At 44.0% G+C, this 26,170-nt stretch overlaps 1 protein-coding gene and 1 long non-coding RNA gene across 2 annotated transcripts in view; one reads left to right on the forward strand and one right to left on the reverse strand.

Annotated features, from left to right (window-relative positions):
* Positions 1-24,207, forward strand: part of LOC147020248 (receptor expression-enhancing protein 6-like) — a 28,553-nt gene extending 4,346 nt beyond the window's left edge. The window contains exons 2-5 of the mRNA XM_085895475.1: positions 16,535-16,628; positions 16,819-16,957; positions 19,280-19,436; positions 23,087-24,207. Coding sequence (XP_085751601.1) covers positions 16,535-16,628; positions 16,819-16,957; positions 19,280-19,436; positions 23,087-23,151 — 455 coding nt within the window. The 3' untranslated portion in view covers positions 23,152-24,207. The remainder of the gene's footprint in view (positions 1-16,534; positions 16,629-16,818; positions 16,958-19,279; positions 19,437-23,086) is intronic.
* The window catches only part of LOC147020247 (uncharacterized), a 59,376-nt gene that overhangs the window by 25,732 nt on the left and 7,474 nt on the right, over positions 1-26,170 (reverse strand). The window lies entirely within an intron of this gene.

A 26,170-nucleotide genomic window follows, 5' to 3' on the forward strand; every position in this document is an offset into this window, starting at 1 on the left:
TAATCAAGGGGTATGTAAGTTTGACTATCCTTCTGGAGTGACAGGGTAAGACAGTGAAATGTTGCTTTTATTAGACCAGTATCTAATCTGACACAGCTGCAGTCTGTCTCGCAGAGCGATTTATGGTTCTGTACCACACAATGTGGAGTTTGCAAAAAGGAAGAGGTTATGCCACAGCATTGGATAGGTCATTTTACAAAGATGAGGAACAAGACTAAGTCCAACACTGTTTTTGGGCACTCCAGCCTCCACTGGGAGAGGGGAGGGGAGGGTTCCATTGATGGCATTATGTTGACTGTGTTGGTGGAGGAAGTTAGAAATCTAGGAATGAATGTGACCTTTGTTACAGGCAGAGCTTGGTGAGCAAAGCAGGATGCCAGACTGACTGCTTGAGATGTGTCCAGGGAGATGGTCCTAATGTTTCACATGAGTTTGAGATCTTCTAACCATTGCTGAGAGGGGGACAGAAGCATGTATAGAGTTGTGGTGACTAAATCTAAACTGATCAAAGATCAGGTTGGTTGAAAACAGGAAAGACTGGACATCAACAGCAATGATGCATTCTATGACTGCTTGTAAGTCAAAGTAAGATTGCTGGTCTGTCATTGGTGGTATCTGTTCTTGCACTCCCCTTGTGGATTGGAGTTTCAAGCACAGGCTGTATACAACATTTTCTGGAGGTGTGGCTGTGCCACGGCTGTGCCCTGTGTTACCAGTAAGCTGGTGCTCATTTTTTCCTCCCTCTGAAGGATGTCAGGCTGAGTCAACCGACCTGGTGTTATTTCAGTGGCACAATGGGATTTAACTGTTGAGCCAACACCAGGCTTTAGAGTGGTGATGTTGGCTGACTTCTAAGCCAATAGGAGATAGATAAACTTGGATAGACCAAATAGGGCAGACAAAGGAGAAGCAAGAATGGTGGAGCAGGATGTAAGAATGTGGGCACTGATTCCATCTGGGCTCGAGGCACGTTCAAGATCAGATAGAATCTGGAAGACAATGTAGCTTGCCTGTATTTGAGGTTGTTCCAATAAATGGTTTTTGATCTCATCTGAAGTAGTTGCAGTCAGTACTATCTACTCGGTTGCAGGGATGTGAATCTGTTTGAGAAGGCTTATGTTTGTTTGGGTTGGTCTCTTGGTGTTCTATCTGAACTCCAGGCTCATGATTTAGGGAATTAAGGTTCAAATCTCACATACAATGTCATTATTCATTATCTATTAATTTCCTTGCAATGCATTAAGTAAATTGATGTCTGTCCTTCATGTGGTTTGTTCCAGGAAGCCTTGAATTATTTGAAAAAAAAAAAACAGCATTAAACCTTGAAGCCTTCTTCCATCATCCAAATAAAATAGTGGACAACCAAAAAATGGAAACACCAATGTAAAGTCACTTAATAGGGTGTTGGTAAAAAAACCCTATCAAACCATTGGGTGACCACATGGGGATTGTCATCCTGGAAGACACCCCTCCTGGCATGAAAGAAATGCTGCAACATGGGGTGAAGATGATCACTCTTTACCATTAAAGAGCAGGTTTTGGGTCGCTGATGACTTCGCGTGATTCGAAGGTTGTAAGCACATTAATAAACGTGGGGTATTTATTTTCTTACATTTGAAACTCAAAATATGCTAAAATTAACTTTTTTAAGTCAAAACTTTTCTTGGTGATCGAAAAACAGACCGGAAGTTACCGAAGATGCTATGACGTCACGTTCTTTGAAAACTTTGTGAACATTCGGAAACGGCGTGTAAACAATGGAGAGATGCGAATCAGAGTGATTTCAGCGGTGATGAAATTGAGCGTGTTCATTCTGATATTGCCGAGGACGAGTCGGAGGATGATGGGAATTTATACTGTGGAGTTTCTGGCCCTGAGCCATATACATTTGAGCCACTTGCAAGTGCCAGAAAACAGCCTATTTTGTGTACAAGTGGTGGGACTGGCTGCCTGGCAGTTCACACTGACAGACTCCACCAGACAGATTGTTTGTACATTTTCATTTTCTTGTTCGATGCATAAAATAATGTAAAGTTTGATTCGTCTGACTTTGATATAATAATTTTTTTAACCCTCTCGTAGCCTGGTGTTGGCTCGGTGGTTTAGGGTGTTGGCTTGGGATCCTCGGGTCCTGAGTTCAAACCCCGTTGGCCGCTGAATTAATACACCAGGGGGTTGACTCAGCCTGTCATCCTTCCGAGGTCGGCGAAATGAGTACCAGTATACTGGGCCGGTGTATACCCCGGTTAAAATAGGTGTACCATATCCCTGTGTCGTAAGAGGCGACCAGGGTTGCGTCAGGAAGGGCATCCGGCGTAAAACGTGCCAAATCACTATGCGGATCATTCGGGTGATCCGCTGTGGCGACCCCTAATGGGAACAGCCGAAAGAAGAAGAGGGGTTGACTCAGCCTGTCATCTTTCCGAGGTCGGCGAAGTGTGTACTGGTAGTGGGGCACTGCATCAGCGACAGTCGCGCTTCAAGAAATGATGGCTACCCCGGCAGCAAAGCTGCCATACGACCACCACCCCTCTTGTCACTCGAGTCAGAAATAGAATGAATCAATAATGGACCTTGGTGCTGAAGTCTTTTTAACAGCTGAGCTTGACCCCAGCGAAAGTGATGATGGCGTGGCCGATGGGAAGAGATTCTCAGCTGCGTTCCCCATTACGGGTTACAACGTACGGACTTCCGGATAGTGATGACTTGCTCTATTCTAATAATTTCTCGATTTCTTGTGCGCATTTATAGATAAACACAATGCCCCAATCCTTGAGAGGTGACGCCAGGTGAGAAGATGAAGCAGGAGCCAGCTGAGGAGGAGAAGGCTGCATGGTGGGCACAGCATCACGCTTGTTTGAAACCGAGCTCACTCATTGCGTTGCCTTCGTAATCCTCGGCTGTGAAATGGTCACCACAAATGACAAGTCTATCCAAAGGGTCCTCTTTACCCGTTTTCTTTGGGGGAAAATTCGCCCGTTTTGTTTGTACAAATCTTATCCACTGCCGGCGAATGTTTGATTCCTTTGGGAATCGGTGGGAGCGATTACCCGTTTTCCAGCCATTTTCACAAAACGTGATGACACGTACGAGGCATGATGTACAAATAACTTTGTTCTACAATAGTTCAAAATTAAAAAGGATAGTATAGCCAGTTGCAAGCTCAAAATGAGTGAAAGAACAACCCGCTGAACTGGACACTTCTTCAATGAACGAGTGAGCACCGCTTTCTTTTGGAGAACGTGACGTCACCATCCATATATGGGCACACGGCTGTTTATTTATTTATTTATTTTTTCAACGGCCTCGAGAAATAACTTCTGAGTTAAATTTGAATAATTTTCCCAATAGCTAGGCAACCACAATAGTTTGCATTGAACTATTTAATGCACATATAATCATATTGATAAATTTTCAGAACATGTTTGGTGACCTGCAACCTGCTCTTTAAGTAGCGATTGGCATTGACCTTGTCTTTTCAGGGAATGACTGCACCCAAACCATGCCAGGAAAATGCACTCTGCAGCATTATAAAACTCTTCACTGTTGGAACCAAGCACTTAGGGTTGTAGAGTTCTTTAGGTTGGCACCACATGTGCACTTGTCCATTTGTCGAGAGCATGGTGAAGGACTATTCTTCTGACCATTTCACATTTCTCGACTGCTCAGTCGTCCATTGTCTGGACTTGCAAATGTGCATTGCAACCAAACTACGGTAGCCCGCTCTGGGCTGTCCAGTGGACCGTTTTTTTTTTTTTTTTTGTTGAAACGGGCTGCTCGTGCCCCTGGTTGAAATTTATAGTCCATTGATCTGCAATTGCTCACCTGCTTCACCTTGCACTTCAAATTAATGCATGGATATGACGATCCTGGAGTATGTGCTTCTGCCTAACTGTTGCCCTTTGCTGATTATGTCATTCTCTCGGAGTTCCATGCCAACATCACCTTAGACACTCTTGCTCGTGAAACATCAGCAAGTTAAGCTGTCTTTGTCACTGAAGCTCCTGCCAAATGTGCCCCCAACAATTACCCCTCTTTCAGTCACTGAGGTCTCATCTTGCAACCATGCTTGCCATAATTATAGGCAACCAGGCCTGTGCAGCATTTTACACAACTCTATGCATGCTGGGATGATATCTGTTTAATTACACATGAGCCACCCTTGTGGAAGTCATTCCTTTCAAGATACAGTGCCTATAGAAAGTCTACACCCCCTTTCAAATTTTTCACCTTTTGTAGCCTGGAATTGAGTTTCATTCAATCAGACTTTTCCACCTTTTACATATCGTAACCTGCAAATTTCAGAAAATTAAATAAAATGCAAGACTAGAATATCTTGGTTTTTGTTTGAAGCTGTTAGTAGCAGGGTTCTGATAAAGAAGTCTACTCTCAGTTGGTGGGATCCATGAGTTCTTGGTTTGTGGGTTTTTAACCTCCGCCATCGAAGATCGGAGGTTACTGTTTTCACCCCTTTCTGTTTGTTATCTTGCCAAAACGAAGTTTTTGCAAGATATGTTAGTCAGCTTGTATTTTTTTTTTTTTAATTTCTATTATTATTATTATTTTTTGTCTAATCACGTATCGATCACTCTGCAGAGCACAGTTATCATTGGAAATTTTTGTAACTTCGCATATCAGAGGCCTATCGAGGTCCCTTTCAGCGCATAATTTTCAAGGTCACTTTGTCGCAAATCAGGGGAGTCTGAAACCCTTATTTTTTGAGTAATTTTGATCGGATCATCTTCAAACTTCATGGGAATATAGTTCATGGTCTGGCGCTCAGCTGATTAATTTTTGGTGGCGATCGGCCTTGACCTTCATGGTTAGCGCTGGAGGTCGAAAGATTTTGAAATCTTAGATACCATATCGAGTAATACCTCGTATGAAAGCGGTTGATAAGTGCTTTCCAGATCTGTCAAAAGTTTGATGCTATGACATGACGAAAAAAAACGGATTTTTCATGAAAATTTCCTCAGTTCTCATCAAAATCTCTTTATTTCATGTACAACGGTCCTGGAGAGATACCATTAACCGTACGAAAATATAAAGGTCAAGGTCGACAAAACCCTTATTTTTTGATTAACTTTAATCGAATAAATAAGTCACTCGTGTTCACATTTTGGCAAGATACTGGTCACCCTGGGGTGACGTTGGTTTATTAATTACGAAATCTAAAGCTTTCGTAAGTATATTGATGACTTCCGTTTCTGTTTGTTACTTACGAAATCTAAAGATTTCACTTTATCTTTATTGTTTGTTACTTATGAAATCTAAAGATTTCGTAAGTATATCGATGACTTCCATTTCTGTTTGTTTGTAGGCACGATAACTCGAACGGAAGAAGCTACCAATGTCAAATTACACCACGTGATTCAGGAGGGTGATGGCGAGCGCTGATTAGATTTTGGTCAAATTTTTGATGGTTTGGTACAGATAACTCGAACGGAAGAAGCTACCAATGTCAAATTGCACCACGTGATTCAGGAGGGTGGTGGCGAGCGCTGATTAGATTTTGGTCAAAATCGGTCAAAGGTCACAGTGAGGTCAAACATCCAAAATATTCGATTTTTGATGGTTTGGTACAGGATCATCGTAGAAACTTCTGGTTTGTGTCGCTACCTTCTCTAGACAGCTTTTATTAGACAAGGTCAGAGGTCAAGTTGACGATTTCGTAAGTACCAGTCTTTCACTGCTTGTTTGTTTGTGGGTACGATAACTCGAACGGAAGAAGCTACCAATGTCAAATTACACCACCTGATTCAGGATGGTGATGGCTAGCACTGATTAGATTTTGGTCAAAGGTCACAGTGAGGTCAAACATTCGATTTTTGATGGTTTGGTACAGAATCATCGTAGAAACTTCTGGTTTGCGTCGCTACCTTCCCAAGAGACAGCTTTTATTAGACAAGGTCAGAGGTCAAGTTGACGATTTCGTAAGTACCAGTCTATGACTGTTTGAACAGTATTACGGAAAAACTCCTGGGCGGATTTCGACGAAACTTGGTGGGGGATTAGGTATGGTCCAAGGATCATGCCATTATATTTTGGACTTGGTCCAAATCCATTATGGCCGCTATGGTGGCCATTTTGAAAAAATATTTGAATTTTTTTTTTTTTTGCATTTCTACATGTTTTAAGTGATTTCCAACCCCCCCGCTTTTTTACATTTCTACATCTTTTAAGTGATTTCCACCCCCCCCAAAAAAAATTGTTAGAAATTTTTGCAACTTTTTTTTTTCAACAAAATTTCGATTTATTTATTTTTTGCATTTCTACATGTTATAAGTGATTTCCAAAATTATAATTGCAGCTGATTTTGGAACTTCAGGTGGATATACCCACGTAAAATGAATTTGTCTCGAGGAATCTCATGACGAATGAATTGAGTATGTAAAAGGGAAAGTTGTAAACTATAATTCTGTGCGCATTGTTGACGTCAAATTGAATGAATAGGATATCAGGTTCACTTGAGTGATCTAGCAGTATTGGCGGCGGAGGTTTTGCACTCGACCGAGTGCTCCCCCTCTAGTTGTTTTTGTTTTTCCAACAAGTAGGTAGATAGGCTTCAGTTTCATTCTATTTTTAGGGATATTACCAGGTAAATTCAGTGGGCAAACCCCATTGAAGGTTTTTTTTTCACTTTCACTCAGACCACCGGACAATCTTTAATTCAAGTATGGTTAATTTCTTAAAACTCTTGGTAGAGACATTGTAAAGAACATTTTGAAAACTGCATGTTTGTCTTCTCCTTTTTTAGTTCTTTATTTTTTATCATTGCTTTTAATGTGGTCCTTGTGGACATGTAGTTTCTGGGGATTTGAATATAATTAGGGATCTGATTTTAAAATGGGAGTTCAATACAGTTCAAAGGGCGGAGGAGCTCCTTGTGAGCCAACGGCCATCCATATCTAGTGCCCAACTGTGTCTGCGGACGTCCTCCTGCAGTTGGGTTACTTCTTATTAGGAGGTTGGTGGCAGGATTTGCACTCCAGCCACCGTAAAACGCTTCATTCCGCAAAACGCAAAAAAATCTGAAAACCCACTCCGTGGGAGTACCTCCTGTGCAGCTTCCCTTCGCAGGGCAGCTCACCGGATGATGGGATTGGGGCAAAGCCTTCGGGACCCCCAATCTTTGATAGGAGGGAAACCACGGGGTAACATCCCTGGGTCAGATTGCGGGAGAGTGTGTCGGAGTGGTGCTGAGGTGTCGTCCACCAGACGGCGGTCTCCTTGGGTTAACCTGAGGCGGTCCCTTCGGGTGGGTGCCTGGAATGTCCTATCCCTAAGAGAGGATGATCACCTGTCTCTGTTATCATCTGAGCTCAAGCGTTTGGACATCGGGATTGCAGCTCTCTCTGAGGTTCGGAGACCGGATTGCGGCGAGATAATGGTGGGTGGTTACACCTACTATTGGTCTGGTCGCTCTGATGGTTACCATACCCAAGGAGTTGCTGTAGCTGTGTCCAATAAGCTGACCCCAATGATAATTGAGGTAACACCGGTCAACGAGCGTATCATGAGATTAAGGATTCGTCACTCCTTAGGTGTCATTTCCCTGGTCTCTATTTATGCTCCGACTGAGGCGAGTGATCTTACCGTGAAGGATGCATTCTACGCCACACTCGAATCTGTGGTTGATCAGTGCCCCAGACGAGATACACTTCTAGTCTTGGGGGATTTCAATGCATCGACTGGAACTGATAGGGATGGTTATGAGGTGTGTGTTGGTCCCCATGGGTCAGGAACTATGAACCAGAATAGCACTAAGTTCCTTGACTTTGCAAGAAGTCATGGACTTAGGGTGGCTGGTTCATGGTTTCAGCGCCCGCAAGCTCATCGCTGGACTTGGTATTCCAACGCTGGCGGTGTGGCAAAGGAGATTGACCATGTCCTCATTGACGGTCGTTGGAGGATGATCCAGAACTGCAGGGTCTACCGGAGTGCTCAGTTCCTCAATACTGACCACAGGCTTGTTGTAGCAACTCTAAAGCTGCACCTTAAATCCTGGAGAATGGTACCATCCCAGCCTAGGCTGGATGTTGCCAAGCTCAGGGATGAGAGAGTAGCTGAGGAGTTTGCGAACAGGCTGAGTGGACACTTGGGGGGTCTGGGTGCTTTGGGGGGTCCTGAAGAGTTGTGGAGCACCTTCAAGACCACCATCCTTGATGTTGCCGGTGGATGCCTTGGAGTTCACCGCAGGGCAAAGAAGAATTTTGTCTCTCGGGACACTGGATACCATTGACCAGAGTCGCAGGGCCAGGCTGAATGGCAGAGCTGAGCTGTTCAGGGAGCTGAGGCGTAAAACTGTACGTGCACTGAGGGTGGACAAGGAGGCCTATGTGCGAGGAATCTGTGAGGGGGTAGAGCATCACCTGTGGACAGGTGATTCTCGTCCCGCTTACAGGGGAATTCGCGCATTACGTTCATCCAAGCCCATCCCTCGGAGCACTGCAGTTCGAGCAGAGAGTGGTAGGCTCTTGACAGAGGAGTCTGAAGTGAAGGCCCGCTGGGCCGGTTACTTTGAGCGGTTGTACCAGGCTGATCCCCCAGCTGTTGAGTTGGACGTCAAGGGTGTTACAATCCCTGTTGCTGACCCTCGAATCAACTGTGGTCCACCATCGCTTGTGGAAACACCGGCTGCGGTGAACCAGTTGAAACGGGGCAAAGCTCCAGGGATCTGTGGCATCCATGCTGAACTTCTCAAGGCTGGTGGAAATGCTGCACTCGCGTCGTTGCATGCAGTTTTGTGCTCTGCCTGGAACACAGGCATCATCCCAACTGATTGGAAGAGGGGCCTTGTTGTCCCTCTCTGGAAAGGGAAGGGTGATCGCCAAGACTGCAACAACTACCGAGGGGTGACGCTGCTCTCAGTGCCGGGCAAGGTCTTTGCTCGGATAATTCTTGATAGGGTTCGCCACCATCTGCTTGAGCACCAGCGTCCAGAGCAGTCAGGCTTTACACCAAAGAGGTCAACGATTGACCGTATCCTTGCTCTTCGTGTCCTCACTGAACGCAGACGAGAGTTTCGGCAGGGGCTGCTTGCAGCCTATGTTGATCTCTGTAAAGCGTTCGATTCAGTGAATCGGGATGTCCTCTGGAGGATTCTTGGTCTTCGTGGGGTGCCACCGAAACTGATCGATCTGATGTCTGAACTCTACTCTGGTACTGAGAGTGCTGTGAAGTGTGGTGGTACCGCCTCTGACTTATTTCCAGTTGTTACTGGAGTTCGTCAGGGATGTGTACTTGCCCCCACACTTTTCAGCACTTGTATGGACTGGATTTTTGGGAGGATGTCGGAGAGATCAAGTTGCGGTGCATCGTTTGGCAATGTCAAGATCTCGGACCTTGATTTTGCAGATGATGCAGTCATCTTTGCGGAGACTTTAGACATCCTCTTGGGGGCCCTCGAGGTGCTGAATGAGGAGTCGGAGCCGTTGGGATTACGGATTTCTTGGGTCAAAACAAAGATCCAGGCTTTCGGTGACATCTTGGATGCTGCTGTCCTGTCTGTCTGTTTGTGGTGAGGATGTTGAGGTCGTGGATAGATTCACTTACCTTGGCAGTGATATTCATGTCTCCGCAGGTTGTGAGCCGGAGGTCAATAGACGTCTGGGTCGGGCCTGGGGAGTCATGGATTCACTGGATCATGGGGTGTGGCGCTGCCGGTACCTGTGCGGGAGGACGAAAGTCCGAGTCTTCAGGTCCTTGGTACTTCCAGTCTTGCTCTATGGGTGCGAGACTTGGACTTTGACCAAGGATCTGAGACGGAGACTTAATTCCTTTGGTACCAGGTCTCTTCGGAGAATCCTTGGCTATCGCTGGTCGGATTTTGTGTCCAACGAGCGGTTGCTGAGAGAGACTCGGATGAGATTTGTTACCTGCATAGTCCGTGAGCGTCAGCTGCGGCTGTATGGACATGTGGCTCGTTTTCCTGACGCTGATCCTGCTCACCAGATTCTCTCAGCGAGGGAGTCTCATGAGTGGAGGAGGCCAGTGGGCCGACCACGTGCCTCATGGTTGCAGCAGGTTGACCATCATCTCAAGGAGATGGGGATGGGCCTGGCATCTGCCTGGGGGATGGCCAGACGGAGGCCCCTGGAGTACCGGCGGAAAGTGGACGCAGCGACGCGCTGTTCTGGCACATGCTCCCATACCTGACCTGACCTGAATACAGGGAACCAGTAACTCAACCTTGGAGCTACATTTGGTCTTCAATTATGGTTTCTGTCTCTAATTTTGTTAACTTGAACTTTGTGCACATTTTGTAATCTGCAAACAGTTTTAGTGCATGCTTTAACAGATTTGTGGAAGTCCTGGATAATAGGATTAAGATTTTTTTAGTAGTCGGGGCTTGTTTTCATTGGGTCGGTCTAAACCAGTGTTGAACAAGCCAAGTGTTCGTAAAGACATTCGGGATCTCCATGACAGCTACATAATGGCTCCAGTGGATTAGGCTGCTAATAATTTTGTTGTGGTTTGTAAAAAGTTTTATTAAGAGAGTTAGGCATTGATACGGTTCCTTTCACTGGTGAAGGAAATGGTGTTGTGGTGTTGGGTTCGGTGGCGAGGAAAGACCGCAAGACGGAGCAATAGGGCCGTCTCCCACTGAACACCCGGAGTTGACGGGTCACTTGAAGGACCGTGGTCACCAATATTTTGATTGTGTGAGGTAGGGTCCACTTGTGTATTCCAATTTACATAAGTACTCACGCCGTCTAGCTACCGGGGAAGCCACACCCTCAGCTGACTCTGTCCGAACTGAGTCGCATGTACCGACTCTGGTCTGGTGTTACCAGAGCCGCGCTGGTCCCAATGACAACTTACGGCCCAAATGGCCACTATTTCTCAAGCCCGCATCGTGCTGGGTCAATGGTAGAAACGACAGGCAATGAACTGGAACATTTAACAGATATTTATTTACAATTGGGAGAGAGACACAGAGCAGAGTTATCCAAATAAAATAAATGCAATTTACAATGAACACAGGCACTTGGTCTCTACTTACAGGACGGGCGCCGTACACGTACACATGCACGAAATGAGGCCAGTTGGCCTTTATTTGACCCTTCAGCTCGGGAGGGAAGGCGAGCTGAGGGTAAGAGTTCGGTCGGGTACCTTTTTTGCTTCGTGTGGTCTGGTCGAGACGAGCTGGTTCGGGGGGGGGGGGGACTCGAACCCACACCTTCGTCGCCACGCCAAGCACCAGGAACCGGGAATGACACAACAGACGCCAGCCAGCACGAGAACGGACCAGACGAGAGGAGCACTTGCGGGCAAGACGAGAATGCCAGCAGGCAAAACAAGGCGATGAGGCTTCTTTTTGCCAGCTGGATAACCCCACTCATTCATTCCTCACGTGAGGTGGGAGGGGTCCGTCCTGAGGTAACTCACCTCCTCATTGGACGGGGGTGTGTCGGGCGTCTCGGTGGCCCGCCCCCTGAAGAGGCTCTGTATTTGTTTCAATTTTTGCATATGTACTGCCGAAGCGAGTACTGGTATTCTGGCTTCCCATTGGCTGGAGGAAACGCTCCATGCCCTTCGGAGCGGAGCCTTGATCTGAGGCGATGGAGGCTCCGCCCACGCCTTCAGCCAAAAACACGTGGGCAATGGAGTCGGTGCGCGAAGGTTTGGTTGGGTGGCGGAACGAAGCAGGTGGTAGTGTTGTTGGATATAAAAAAGAACGCGCAGTGCACATACACTTAATCACCCATTAAACATAGAGAAGGGACCCCAACTATAAACGCATACTTGTCGAGATAACTGAGCTACGGGGACCGCTGACTGTCTGTGTGCAAAAGACTTCCAACTCCGTAACAATAGCACAATCATAAGGCGCTTGAAGATGATATCTCTGAGCATCAGGTGGTTTTAGTTAAAAATTTCAATATTAAATGTAAAGAGGTAAATCTTTACATTTAATATTGTAATCTTTTAATGTAAATCTTTTAATGTAAAGAGGTGGACACGTGATCCTCAAATTATCGTGTGGGAGAGGCAGGGCGGTGGCACTGGTGGAGTGATGGAACGGATGGCACACAGCACAAGGGGTTTATACATAGACACAGCAACTTGAAATAAACGGATTTAATGAAAATGGAAATATTTACAAGGGTATAATGCAAAATGTAATAATAAACTTGAGATTAATTAAAGCCTAAAGTTGAGGTGCATTGACAGACTTAAATACAGACAAGGGGAAAACAAAAGAAAAGCAAATCGTCCATTTATTCTGGCACTTAGCTTTGTCCAGAGATGGTCTCTATTGAACTTGGCGATTGAGCTGCTTCATCCCGCGTGGGAAGATGCGCCCAAAATGGTGCTGAGCTGCTTTGGGCGGGAAACGTTTGTGAGGCGATATTCAACACCAGGGCTCGCCAACCGTCATGCGGTTTCTCGTCGATTGTGCTTGCAGAATGGCACCATCTCTTCGGTGGTATACATGAGGCTTCAAGGTCTGTCTTTTATGATCAGCCAAGAGTCAATGGCCAGCATCTTGCTCCACTATGTGAGCCAATTAGCCTCAGCACAAATACGAGAATCATGCCGTCTTCATGCATCAAAGGAAAGCCAGCCGCAATGCCCTGTTCTTACAGGCCATCTCTTAGCTCCTTTCTCTCTTGATCATGTCCCTCGCACCCCAAACTAAACCAAAAAAACTCCTGGCTTCTCTCCTCCAGGCGTGGCTTGCTGGCACGAAACCCGGGAAAGTGGAACTTCTGCCTGCTTGTCAGTTTTGCTTGCTTGTTATGGTTGCTATAAAAATGCAACTCCTTCATGGCTGGCTTGTAAAGGCAAAAGTGTAGGGAAAGGTCACAGGGCAGTTGCATACTTGAGGAAATTAGTCTTAATCCCTATCTAATTAAAACAGCTCCACCCCCCCCCCCACTCCCCCTCCCTTCCGTGTGGTGACAAGTAACACTTAAGCTCACAGTTTCCTTACTTGATTTACATTGAGATGTCTCCGACACGTCCACGGACCAAACATCTCTATTCAATCCTAACTTTCCAATGAAATTGCTCCATTTACCCCCACAACCTTTATGTTTGTTATGTCTGGCTTCCTTATTGGGACTTTGGTGGAATTGATCTTTATTCTTGGTTTTCTTGGGAATTGGTCTTTAATTTGATTACCAAGGTGTTTGCAATTTTTCTTTTGTCCTCTACCTGCACATGCAGTACTGCGACTCCCTATTTATCGCAAATAAATAAATAAATAACCCCCCTCCCCCCCCCCCAAAAAAAACTTTCAAACCACGTTCCTGAAACAACCACCTAGGATGTGCATTAGTACATTTTTAAACTCTACTTCACATGTATTGTATGCTATTTTTTTTCCATGCTTGCAGTGTGGATGACACTCGGTGATGGAGGTTTAGGTTCCTTTTGAAACGGCCCAAACCCTCTATAATGAATGAAAAGACCCTCCAGTCCTTTGCCGATCACACCTCATCTTGGGGAAACCATGAAGAGGTTACATTTGAGGTGCAAATGAATGCAATTAAAAGGCATGAGTGTGGGGAATGTCCAATGGAAATCGGCTGCACAGACTATGCGTTCGATCGTGAAAAGTTCAGCAAAAATAAAGGAAATATCAGACAAGTTTTAGTGCCATGAGACTAACCAGAGAAGAGACGGTGCCATGCAGAAAATGAGTGATTATTAAGTGCATGGATTGAAGATCAAACTAAACGGCACATGCTTTTTTATATCTTGCTGTGATCCAAGAAAAGGCCCATAGTTTGTGGAATAATTTAAAGAATAAATAGGAAGGTGAAGGTGCAGAGACCGTCATGGCTCTGCGAGCTGGGGCTGGTGCATGATGTTTCGGCATTGCGCCAGCTTCCACAACCTGAAGGTAATACTCACCGAAATAAGTGCACAATATCGATGAAACTCGACTATTTTGGAAAAGGATCCATGCCCACGCATACATCAGAAGAAAAGACTGCCCCAGGCTTTGAAGCATCAAAGGACAGGCTGACCTTGTTACTCGGTGGAAATGCAGGAAAGGGATGTAAAACTCAAGCCGCTTGTTTCCAATGCTGAAACCACGTGAGCGCTAAAGGACTCCCTCAAGCCACAGCTTCTTGTAATATGGCGGTCAAATCCGAAGGCTTGGATAATTATAATTGGGACATTGACACAGGATTACATGATCAATTACTTCTCCAACCACATTGAGGAGTACTCCATGGAGAACAACCTTGACAAATCTTTGCTGCTTGTAGATGATGCAACTGTGCATCCTCAGCAGATGGAAGGTTGGTGTTAAAATGTGCAGGTAGTATTTTTGCCACCAAATACTACCTCACTTTTGCAGCCCATGGATCAGGGAGTTGATGCTGCTTTTAAAGCCGATTATGTTTTAAGCCTTCCATGCAGCAGTTGTTGAAGGAAACTTGTGGTGATGACAACGCATCAATCGAGGAGTTTTGATGAGCATTCAACATTAAAAAAATGGCTTTGGAAAATGTTAAGGATTTGAGGGTGAAGGTGAGTGCTTCGACGATGAACGCCGTGTGGAAGAAAGTGTCCATAATTTCACGGAGTTTGCTTGTGCTGATGACGAGCCAAATTGTTGACCTGGTAAAACAGGCTGATTTTGAAGAGGACTTGGGGGACTTGCTCGTCTCATTCAGAATCCTTAAGCAATGAGGATCTTGTAGAGTTTGAACAGCAGCAGGCCGAAGAGGAAGAATATGCTGTGATTCCTCGATTCAAGCAGCTGGTCATGAAAAAAAACCTCAGCAAGTTTTAGCAGGCCATAATTTATTGAACATGATCCAAATATTGAAAGAAGCATTAATTTAGCTGTGCTGTTAATGACCCTTCATTACTACAAGGAACTTTATGCAGCAAAGAAAAAAGCCATCCAGCCCACTCTGCATGCATTTTTCAAGCTGAAAGATTCATCACCAACTGCATCTTTCCACAAGCTGCATGATTCCCGCTCGTGAAGAATGACGTCATGGTGTTGAGTGAAGAGGCAGATGATTATGCTCCTCTGTAAGTGACTTTCCCACCACAATCAACAGCCTCAGTTGAATAAAGTGACACTACTCTGAGTACAAACTTTGTTATTCATCGTTTATAATATTAAATGTTTGGTATATATTTATTTGTGTGATGTATTCAAAATTCCCAGACACCCCCCCCCCCCCCCCAACAACATGGGCTTGTATGGGAAAATGTTTCATTTAATGCAGTTTTGCAGGAATGCAACCCTTGCAATCAATGAGTACTTGCTGTATGCTATAAAGTTATTGCAAATACAATTTTGCACTGTACTTGTGTGAGCAAAACAGGATGCATCTGATTTGGTCTTGATTCACTGAAATAAGGAAACTGTCCTTTACCAACCTTGATTACTGTTCCCTGCAACATAATTGGTGCATTATGTTTGTTTGTTTTAAGTGTTATTCTGGTTTTTATCTCGCATGGAATGTCATTCTGGGGAGCTTATGGGATGGTGCGTCTTCAGTCTGTCCGACCGTCCGTCCGTCCTCAAATACTTGTAACTTCTCAAACTACACATGCAATTCTAATGAAACTTCACAACCTTCATCACCTGTGATGTACCAAAGTTTGTTCATGCCATGAAAAACAAAAAACATAGGTATTTACTTTCTTCTCCATTACATATCTTGTGGGTTATCATGCCTACCAGTAGTTCTCTGGTTATCTTATCCAGCTGCTACTAGGTGAGCGCCCAGGGGTATTGCCCCTATGTTTTGTACGAGACTGGTGAGATCATAAGAATAAGGAAGGAGATTGCGATGCAGTTACCTATACCACCAAAGGTGGATGGAGGTTGTTTTCACCCCTGTTTGTTTGTCTGTGTCTGTTTGTGAATAGGTATCTCAAAAAGTTGTGGATGGATTCGGATGCAATTTGTTGATCAGGTTGGGTGTGTGACGAGGACTAATTGATTAAGTTTTGGTGAAGATCCGGACACTAGAATTTGGGTGATTCTTCACAATTGAGAGCACCAAAAACGATACACGGCACGATAACTCGGTTACAGCTGAGTTGGGACAACTTCGCGGATGACTTGGTTGGTCGCAAGAACAAACCGATTAGTTATTGATTTCGGTCTGGATCCATATCCGGCTCATCGGTGGGATACAAAATGTAAACTGTTCAGCCTGGTGGAGGTATGCACTCCGAGTGCCATTGTTGATAGAAGAATGAAATGATCATTGACAAATGCAAAATGTCCATTGTTCGAATTGTCAGTTGTCATAAGCACAGCATCAAGAGTGTGAGGTCACTTGGCCTGTCTTTCGTACCGTAGACGAATGGTGCAAACTTGTCGTCTGGTCACTTGTTATGCCGGCAGTTGCGAATATTGAGTTCAAAGGAAGTTGACTCCACTTCTATCTTTCGAACTACCTTCTGCACGAACTGGATCAATGTATATTTTGGAATTTAAGGATACCTCTTGGGAGTGGTGTTTTTGAGGTCCATTACATCAGTGAATTGCATTGTAAAATGTTTTGATTGCATTATGTGGGTGATGTGTGCACTTCCACAGGAATAATAGTGGTACTTTTCCTGTACCTGCTGTTCGGCTATGGAGCACCTTTGCTTTGTAGTTTCATTGGTTTCCTGTATCCTGCTTATTGCTCGTAAGTACGTCCTCCTACTTGCCACATTTGTCATTTTTGTTCTCCCCACCATTTCTTTGATTTCATGCTCATAGACTTGTAGTTGTTTGCTTTACCTGGAGGAGGAATTGTTTGAGTTATGTAATGTATTAAAATTTTATTTGAGGGAATGCACAACATTGTGGTAAATGGTAGCTCTTCCCGTTGACAGGGTTAAAGCGATAGAGAGCAACATTAAAGATGATGACACTCAATGGCTGACCTACTGGGTGGTCTATGCCTTTTTCTCTTTTGGCGAGTTCTTTTCTGACATACTGCTCTTCTGGTTTCCCTTCTACTACTTTGGAAAGGTATGCAGTCTTCAGTAATGGCTGACCAAGCAGATATGTCTTTAAAAAGGAAATCCAACAAAGCTTCCAGCAGATTGATATCCTCTTCCTCCCTTCCCAACTGCAAAAATCTCTGTGGTCTGTGGTCTGTGGTCTGTGGTCTGTGGTCTGTGGTCTGTGGTCTGTGGTCTGTGGTCTGTGGTCTGTGGTCTGTGGTCTGTGGTCTGTGGTCTGTGGTCTGTGTCTGTGTCTGTGTCTGTGTCTGTGTCTGTGTCTGTGTCTGTGTCTGTGTCTGTGTCTGTGTCTGTGTCTGTGTCTGTGTCTGTGTCTCTGTCTGTGACTGTGTCTGTGTCTGTGTCTGTGTCTGTGTCTGTGTCTGTGTCTGTGTCTGTGTCTGTGTCTGTGTCTGTGTCTGTGTCTGTGTCTGTGTCTGTGTCTGTGTCTGTGTCTGTGTCTGTGTCTGTGTCTGTGACTGTGTCTGTGTCTGTGTCTGTGTCTGTGTCTGTGTCTGTGTCTGTGTCTGTGTCTGTGTCTGTGTCTGTGTCTGTGTCTGTGTCTGTGTCTGTGTCTGTGTCTGTGTCTGTGTCTGTGTCTGTGTCTGTGTCTGTGTCTGTGTCTGTGTCTGTGTCTGTGTCTGTGTCTGTGTCTGTGTCTGTGTCTGTGTCTGTGTCTGTGTCTGTGTCTGTGTCTGTGTCTGTGTCTGTGTGTGTGTCTGTTTCTGTGTCTGTGTGTGTGTATATATATATATATATATATATATATATATATATATATATATATATATATATATATATATATATATATATATATATATATATATATTTGTATATGTAGCTTATTATGCTTTAAAATTTTTCTCTGCAATTGCTTGTCCAATCGATTCGAAACTTTAAACATAGGATGGACTCCTCATGGATAATATTTTATTGTTGACTTTGACATTGTGGTTCACATTGGATTGAAGGAAAAAGTTGACATTTTCTCTGAAACCACTTAAGAATTTTTATTTTTATTTTTTTAAAGGTTTTTGGCACATGTTATCAACTCCCCATGGGGTATATAGGGTGATGATGATTACATCGGTGAAGTGTTATTACATCCATAATTGGTGGAATTGAAATCCTTGTCCAAAAATGTTTTTTTTTTTCTGCAAGGGCTTGTCTGAGCGGTACGAAACGTTTTCCATGGGGAGTACCTCCGATGTTTAATATTTTATTGCTAACTCTGATGTCATAGGCTATGTTACATGGTATGGCAGCCATATTGGATTAAAGGGAAAAAATTGGGATGTCATTTTCAATGAAAATAAATCTAACTACTTTTATCTGATCTATGATCGTATGTGAGTGAATAATTAAATTTGTGACGTTCATAACCAATGCCAAGAAACTGACGGGGTGCATGGATGAAACTGGTATCTGGGCCATAATAGTGGTGTGTTCAGTTAACGATGGTATTTTTGTTCAGAATGAGCACGTGAGATGAGATTGGTCTCCACGAGTGCCGTTCTAGTTTTGCATTGCTTTGCAAAGAGGACCAAGGGGGAATGGGGCACTGAGCTGGCCAGCATACACTTGTCGATGCTAAAGATCCCACTGCACAGCCTTTGAGAGAGCACACCATGTGTACTGGAGCCTTGGTGTAATAACAATACCTGCTAAAGTGTGGATGAGCTCCTTTCGGGAGCCAAGAGCCATCCAGTAAGAAGATTGTGTCTCCAAAAAAAAAACACCCATCTGGTTAGACCAGTTTTTTTTTTTTTTTTTTTTTTTTTTTTTAAGGTACTAGGTTGTAGACAGCAACCGCTCAGGGTAGTACTACCGTTCTGACTTGGGAGCGTTAAAGTGGTGCCCGGAACCATCTTACACTCCCCGTGTCAGGATTGCTGGTCTTTCTTTCTCACTCAAACTATAGCTACTGGGCTAGCTTTATTTTTCTTGCAAACAATCACACTTCCTCACTCATTTTCACTCCTCACTTTACATTCTCTTTTATTTTTCTTTAAGGCCTGGCCTCGATAAGGACTATTTAGTCTGTGACTGGAGCCTTCAACATTAAAAAAAAAGAAAAATCATAATTCCTGCCATGGTGATTTTCTGGAAAAGCTATGGCAAACCAACTGTGTTGTATTTCCTGCTGAAAACTTTTGGAAGCTTGTGAATTCTGCAGTGGGCAGGGGATGTACATGCAAAGTGATGATATTGGTGCTTAATGAAATGTTTGTGTAAAATGGCATTCTTACTGTGATGTCAACACACCCACCCCCATTCCTGAATAATAATAATAACAATAATAATAAATAAAACGATGGAAGCATTATAGCTGTTTTATTTTAATTATCAGTGTGCCTTCTTGCTGTGGTGCATGGCACCGGTAAGCTGGAATGGTGCGAACGTGATCTACAACCAAGTGTTGCGGCCTCACTTTCTGAAGCACGCAAGCCGGCTTGATGGGTTCTTCACGGAGTTTTCTGAAGTTGCTGGGAATGTGCGTGATGAAGGTATGACAACCTGTATCCAGATCCGTTTGTGACATTTGTACATCTTTTTGTGTGCATGCTTTCACCTTTTGATGCAATAATTGCAAACCTGTTCCTTCTGACTTGCCAGCCAAAGGTGTTCCATCTTCCTCATTCATTCAAAAAGTCATCCCACATCACTACCTCTGATCCTTTCCACCTCATTAACCAGACCTCACTGAAACCTCTTACCTTCAGTTTGCTTTTGTTGTTGTTTGCTCATTCCACCCTTTATTTTCTTGTTTTTAAATTGAGGGGTTTTTTTCTTTATAAGAATGAGGCTCATGGAAGAGCAAAGTATATCTGACAGTGGGTTGAACAGAAAAACAGGTGGGGGTGAGGGGATATCCTGCTATATTAAATATTGCAATTATGTATGTACATCTGAAAATCCTGTGGGGGAACGGAGGGTGGGAAATAGGGCTGGCCTGATCTCCACCATATTTTGTATATGTGTTTGTAGAACCCAAGGGATTCAACGCCTGTGAACTCTTCGCAATCTACCTGACCCTCATTGTACCCTTGTGATTGGGGGGGGGGGGTGGGGCATGAGTTACTCCCAAAGGGAATGGGTGTTTCTGGTAAACACAAACTCACAAGTCATATGGTTGGGTTAGGAAAGGTTAATGGGGGGTAAATCAAGATCATGGGTCAGAATTGATGATGAGAGATTGCGGTGCATTATTACCATAAAGCCCCGAAGAAGAATGAACATCCTTTGGAAGATGATTCCATTGACAGGAGAAGTGAGAAATAGTTGAAGTGGGCAGTCATCCTGGATTTTGGAAGTTTAACCATGAGTGGTTGCTGGAAGTGTTGGAGTACAGAGCAAAAAGAGCAACATTGGAGAAGAGGCTGTAAATGACAGACCACCAACCTGCCTGTGATGTGAAAGCAACACACCTGGTGCTTTGGCCTCATTGTGGAAGATTCCAATAATGAGTGCTTTGAATTCCACAGGATCAATCCAGGAGAGATGAATGTGATGGTGGAGTGCCAGCCCAAAGCGGAGCAGTATGTCATTGAGCTATGGACCAAGGGCTTTGTAGACTGAGCTGTGATTTTTGAAGGAAAGACTTTGATCAATGGAAGATGCCCAGTGTGAGGCTGGCTTTGTGGTCATCCCAGCTGAATAGTGAAGCCAAGAAGTTTGAGACTCGACCTCGTTCAGTTGATGACCAAGGAAATTGATAGGCGGGTTCGTTTTCCGATCCATCTGGAGCGAAAGGGTAAGACTGAGATTTTTTCCATGATTGAAGGACCTGTTCCATTTCTCAGACGAGTCTTTAATCAATAGAGATGCCGTTACCATGTGCCTATCATGGAGATGAGGGTACTGACACTGAAGTGGTTTGCAAAAAGGAAGAGGGTTTTCCATGGCATCAGAGGTCATTGCTACACTTGAGGAACAAGACTGGGCCCAAAACACTACATTGGATAACTCTAGCCTTCATTGGGAGAGGGGAGTTGAAAGCAGGATCCCAACATATTGTTGTGGGGTCTGGTGAGAAGACCACTAGGTGGGGGAAGCTATGTCGATTCCCACCAGAATCCCCGGAATTGTAGGCCGTCGCTCATGGATAATTCTGTGATGCAGTGGATCGCTTAACCGACCGTGGATGCAAATTACTCAACCGCGTGACCTAGGGTCCTCCTGTCTATGGAATCGGGTTACCTAATTAACCACGTGGTTTAATTACCGGGGAACCACGCCCTCAGTACGCCTTGTCCGAACCAGATCACTCTACCGGATCGGATGCAGCTGAGCGACACTGCCAAGGACGTACCGGCTAGAAGGAACGGATCGTTGGGAATAAAGACCCGGCTAAACTTGGATTCGGACCACGCTGGACCAATGGGGGAAAAGACAATGGCGAGCTGGGAACATTTGAAAAGATAATTATTTATTAACAAGCAAGCGAGGAAAAGCATGTGGTACGACAAAGATTTATTGGGCATGTAATGCAGGGATAGAGGATAGAGGATAGAGGATAGAGGAGAGAGAGGTGTGGGGTGCGACAATAATACAAGCAACTTACTAAAGCAGACGGTGCAGACTTGACGTGAGATTATTAACAGTAACAACAATAAGGATCTTCTACCAGCTTACTTAACAGACAGGTGCCAGCACACTTTGACACACAGAAAAAGAAACCCCAATGAAAAGGGACTTTTGCAGCCAGGGAGGGAGGGGAGTTGAGGTTATAGTTTTCGGTACCTGGGCGTTTCGGGGTGGGGGGATGCTCCGTGGTGCGGTACCCAACAATAGTCACGTTGTTCTGGCCACAGCCGCACGTGTGGAGATCATGTTCCGAAGGAGGAGCTTGAGTGGAGAAGGGCGGAGTCCAGAGGGCGAGGGTGGAGCAGTAGGCAGGACCAGGCAGGAGGCGGGCCGTCGAGGTGGGATGTGGGCGGAGTCAAGAAGCAGGAACACTCCGCGTGAAAAACTCCAACACCAAACACAACTCACTTCCACGGAGGACTTCTCCGTGTTTTATAGAGCTCGGGGGAGGGGCCATGCCGAATCCGACGTCGGCGTTCTGACTGGCCCCGACCCCTCACGTGGTCCGCCAGCCTGGGCCGGGTTTCGGGCAGACGCCTGTCCAGCCCACCCACCTGGGTGTTGAAGTGTACGTGACTCGCCGCACATGTCTGGTTTTGGGTAGACGGTGGAAGCTCAAAGCGATAGTCCAGCCCAAAGCGCACGTCGTAGATTTTGCCTCAGAAAAAGAGTGGGGATGAAATAAAAGGGGAAAAATGATTTAATAACCTATTAGACCATCAGAATGCACTCCCTTGTCTTCCCACTAAACAAAAGGAAGGTCTATCTTCACGTATATTAATGGCATAACTGTCTCGGTACACCTATCTCTTGTATGCATGCGGTTCTGAGAACCGCAACAAATGTGTGTGTATATATATATATATATATATGTATATATATATATATATATATATATATCTCTGATTGTCCTAACTTCTTTAGATTGAGGGCCTTCAAACATTGAGAGTGGTGTGGAAGCAAATTGAGAGTTGACCTGGATGGAATCCAAACTGATGGTCATGGATCAGTACATTTGAAAACAGAAATTTTGACATCCAAAGTAATTACGGATTCCATGACTTTGCTTTTAATTGGAAGCAAGCTCGTGAGCCTAGCATTGGTAGTCTTTTTTTTTTTTTTTTTTTTTTTTTTTTTTTTTTTTTTTTTTTTTTTTTGCGTTCTTGTGGACAGGAGGTGGTTTATTTTATTTATTTGGTTTGGTGAGTTTGCTGACCTTGAAGGCAGAGGGACAGCAAGAATGACAGCAGGATTTGAGAACATGGCACTGATGCTATTTGGGCCCATCACCGAAGCAGAGTTGAGTGAGGGATGGGATGAAGAGGGAGTAAACACCAGAAATGGACTTTACAATGTGCAACCATGACTGAGGAAGGTGATCGACTAGTTGGAGAGTTCAACCTTTAGATTTAAAGGTTTTTCTTGGTTCACCACTGGATGGGGACACTTTTTGTCAGACTTGCAGAATGAATTTTTTTTTTTTTATCCACCTGTCCCCCCCCCCCCACTGTTTTTATTTTATTTATTTTCTTGTCAACTAGTTCCATTTTGATTGTTACCTGCTTTACAGCCTCAAAGATTGCAAAACAAGCTGCAGCAAGTGCCCTTACTGCTGAACACCACAAGACTACCTAAACCGTTTATTTCTTCCACCAGCTGCCATTTTCTTTCTGCATTTTACCTCGACCCCACTACTCTAATCTCCTTATCCCACCCCTTCCTTAACATCTGAGTTCATCATGTGATTTTTTTTTGTTTTGTTTTTTCTTATAAAAAAAAATTTCTTCCAATTTTCGTAACATTGGAAACAGCGACTTCTTCAACATTTTTCTTTTCTTTTATTTTTGTTATAATACAAGGCATCTGTCATGCGAGTGTGGTAAAGCATCCGATTTGATGTGGCTAATTTAAACGAAGATGGTTTTCAGGTTTATTTGAGCTATCTCAGTTGATTCTACCCGTTTGCTTAACATTAATAAGATGAGTCGGGCAATGCATATATTCCATGGGTACCTTGTCAACATATGAGTGTGATTTACTGGTGTTTTAGTTTTCAATGGTGGTGTCTAACTGTCCAGGTGGGTTAAAGCTGCCAGATTTGAATGTGTATGTGATGAAACGCAAGCTTAGGCCGGAGATGGAAAGGTTATTATCTTTGCCTCCCATGGATCCACTCAATTCCCTGAATGAACAGTAGAATACAATGTACCTGTAATGATGCACCCAGTTGGTTTAAAGTTGTTGTGCAGGTAAGATAGAATTGCAACATTGAAAATGACCTTTTCCTTTTGCCTCAAATTGATCTGAGATTGCAAAGAAAAGGTTACGGTGGTAGGTTTTGTTCACTTACCAAATTGTATTTGACCTCTTTTTTTTTTTTTTTTTTTTTTTTTTTTTTTTTTTTAAATTATTGTTTCCAAGCCTGAAGTTAGAACCAAATGTAATACTGTGATTAGTTTAGTTTTACTTTATTTTTTTTTTTTAAGTACACTTTATGGCCTTGGACCTGGTCTCTTCCCTACAATGGACTTTGTTGAAACACTTGTTCTGATTGTGTGTTTGTTTTCCTTTTAATTAATGTAGTTGTCATCTTTAATGGCTCAGCTGGACTGTTGTGGAATTGTCTTTTTTTTTTTTTTGAGGATAACAGATCTTTGCACTCTTATCAATAAAATCCACTTTGTCAACTTGCTGCTTTGGTCATACATTGTGCAAGTTTTCTGCAGTACTTTGATGCCATTATTATTATTGTTACGAATCTGGTACAGGGGGTAAAATGGGATTGATTAGAATCATAATTTGTTAGTGCATGTGTATTCTAATTTCTTGTGATATGCTACAGCGAATGTTCAGAAGATCTCGGTTTTCTCCCCAAAATGTCTTTTTGTCCCTTCTTACCCCCCATCCCTACATTCTTGAACAGTCCACTATATTTGTCCATAAATGGTGGTTTCCTCAGTAAACAGCCAATTGGCATGCCCCAGAGTGTGGTTGCAAGGGTCAACCCAAGGACACTAGACAGGCCAAGGGGTGCCATATGATGGCATGTCTGGTGGTGCTGTCCAATCGGCACATCCCACAAGTGCTCAACAGGCATGAGGTTTGTTTGTTCTGTCTCTGGGTTGCTCATGCTCTGTCGGTGGACTCTGCAACGTGAGGCTTCAAGGTGTTTCGGACTGGTCACCTGATTGGTGCTTGCCTGCTCGCCTGTACATTTGCCTGCCTCATGGTTCCTGCTCGTGCTGAGTTTGTGCTGTGCTCATGGTTCAATATGCCGATCATGGCATGCAACGGGAACGAGGGCCCTGTGTGTGGAGCTGGGGCTCACCCCATGTGCGCCAGCATCGTATGGGAGACTTTTATTCTCTCAGCTCTCGTTTACAGTCTGTCCCATGTTCCCCCAAACTAAGGCCATATTGCTAAGTCTGTCTGGCCTGGGTGGAGCTCTCTCTGTGGTTATTTATAAAAAAAAAAATTGGGTGTTTAAAAAAAAAAAAAAAAAAAAAAAATTCTATTTTATTTCTTGTGGTCGTGTCTTCCCTCTCCTATTTTGTTGCTGTAAAGTATTTGATAAATGAAGTTGTGTGGTCCTTGGATGCAAGACTGGAGCAAATTTGGTCCGTGCATTAAAAGCACCTCTAAGTGAAATGTTTGATGGCTCGCTTGGCCAATTCTGTCAGCAATGTTTGCCACGGTGGTGTCGACACAAATGAGCGGACATGGAGACCTCATCCCTGACCTACCTACCTGCCTGGAAGCATGACGGTTTTGACCCACAAATATAACGTTTATGATTTATTGTTGGCATCGTGATAGAAGTTTGATTTGTGGAGATTTAGAAACGGATGACTCGCAAGATATGTGAATAACCTTTTTGAAGTCGTACACAATTTATGCTGTTTTGAGGGGGTGGGTGGGTTTTTCCCGTGAGAGAGGGAGGGAGGTGTTGGGTGCCACAATCAGGTGATGCCACCACGCAATAGTGTCCAACATGGAACTCTCGTTTACACTTTGAAAGATCAAATAACATCTGCTTATGAACTGTACCTTATCGTGATTTTTTGTTCGCCATATTGGCTTTCATCCGGAATAAATATTATATACTGTGGGGGAAAAATTTATATTAATGTATTCTAAATTGTAACAAATGGAGTTGAATTGGCTGTCCTTTCTAGCCAAGGGACCTTTGCCATAAATGTCTTGGTGTGGAGTGGTGTGACCTGAGCTGATAACAGCGAACCTTTGCCTCAATGTACGAAGTGGCTTCTCGTCTAAAGGACACGTCTGCAGTCTGGGTTGATAGCCCCCACCACTCTCTCATGAAAGTATAAAATGCTTTGAAATGTAAATTGTTTCAGTGCAAGTACCTGAGAAAGTATTGACCAAGTTAGAATAAAACTCTAATGTGGGAGTGAATTGAATTGGGTTGGTCTAACTGTTAACTAAAGTAAGAATAAATGAAATGGAACCAAATAATATTGCAATCAATGGGGATTCTTAAGTTCATTGTTTTGGTGAGAGTGTATGGTGTATAATTAGAATAATAAATTGTTTCACAAGGAAGGACTTGTGTGAACATCGGTTATCAGTGTAGATAGGGTTTTGTGCAGGATTTTATAACCAAATCGGACAAATGTTAAACTCAAGTCAAATA

This window comes from Eptatretus burgeri, chromosome 9 (assembly GCF_056783735.1).
Source record: "Eptatretus burgeri isolate ZD-2024b chromosome 9, Ebu_testis_v1, whole genome shotgun sequence".
Lineage (NCBI taxonomy): Eukaryota > Metazoa > Chordata > Myxini > Myxiniformes > Myxinidae > Eptatretus > Eptatretus burgeri.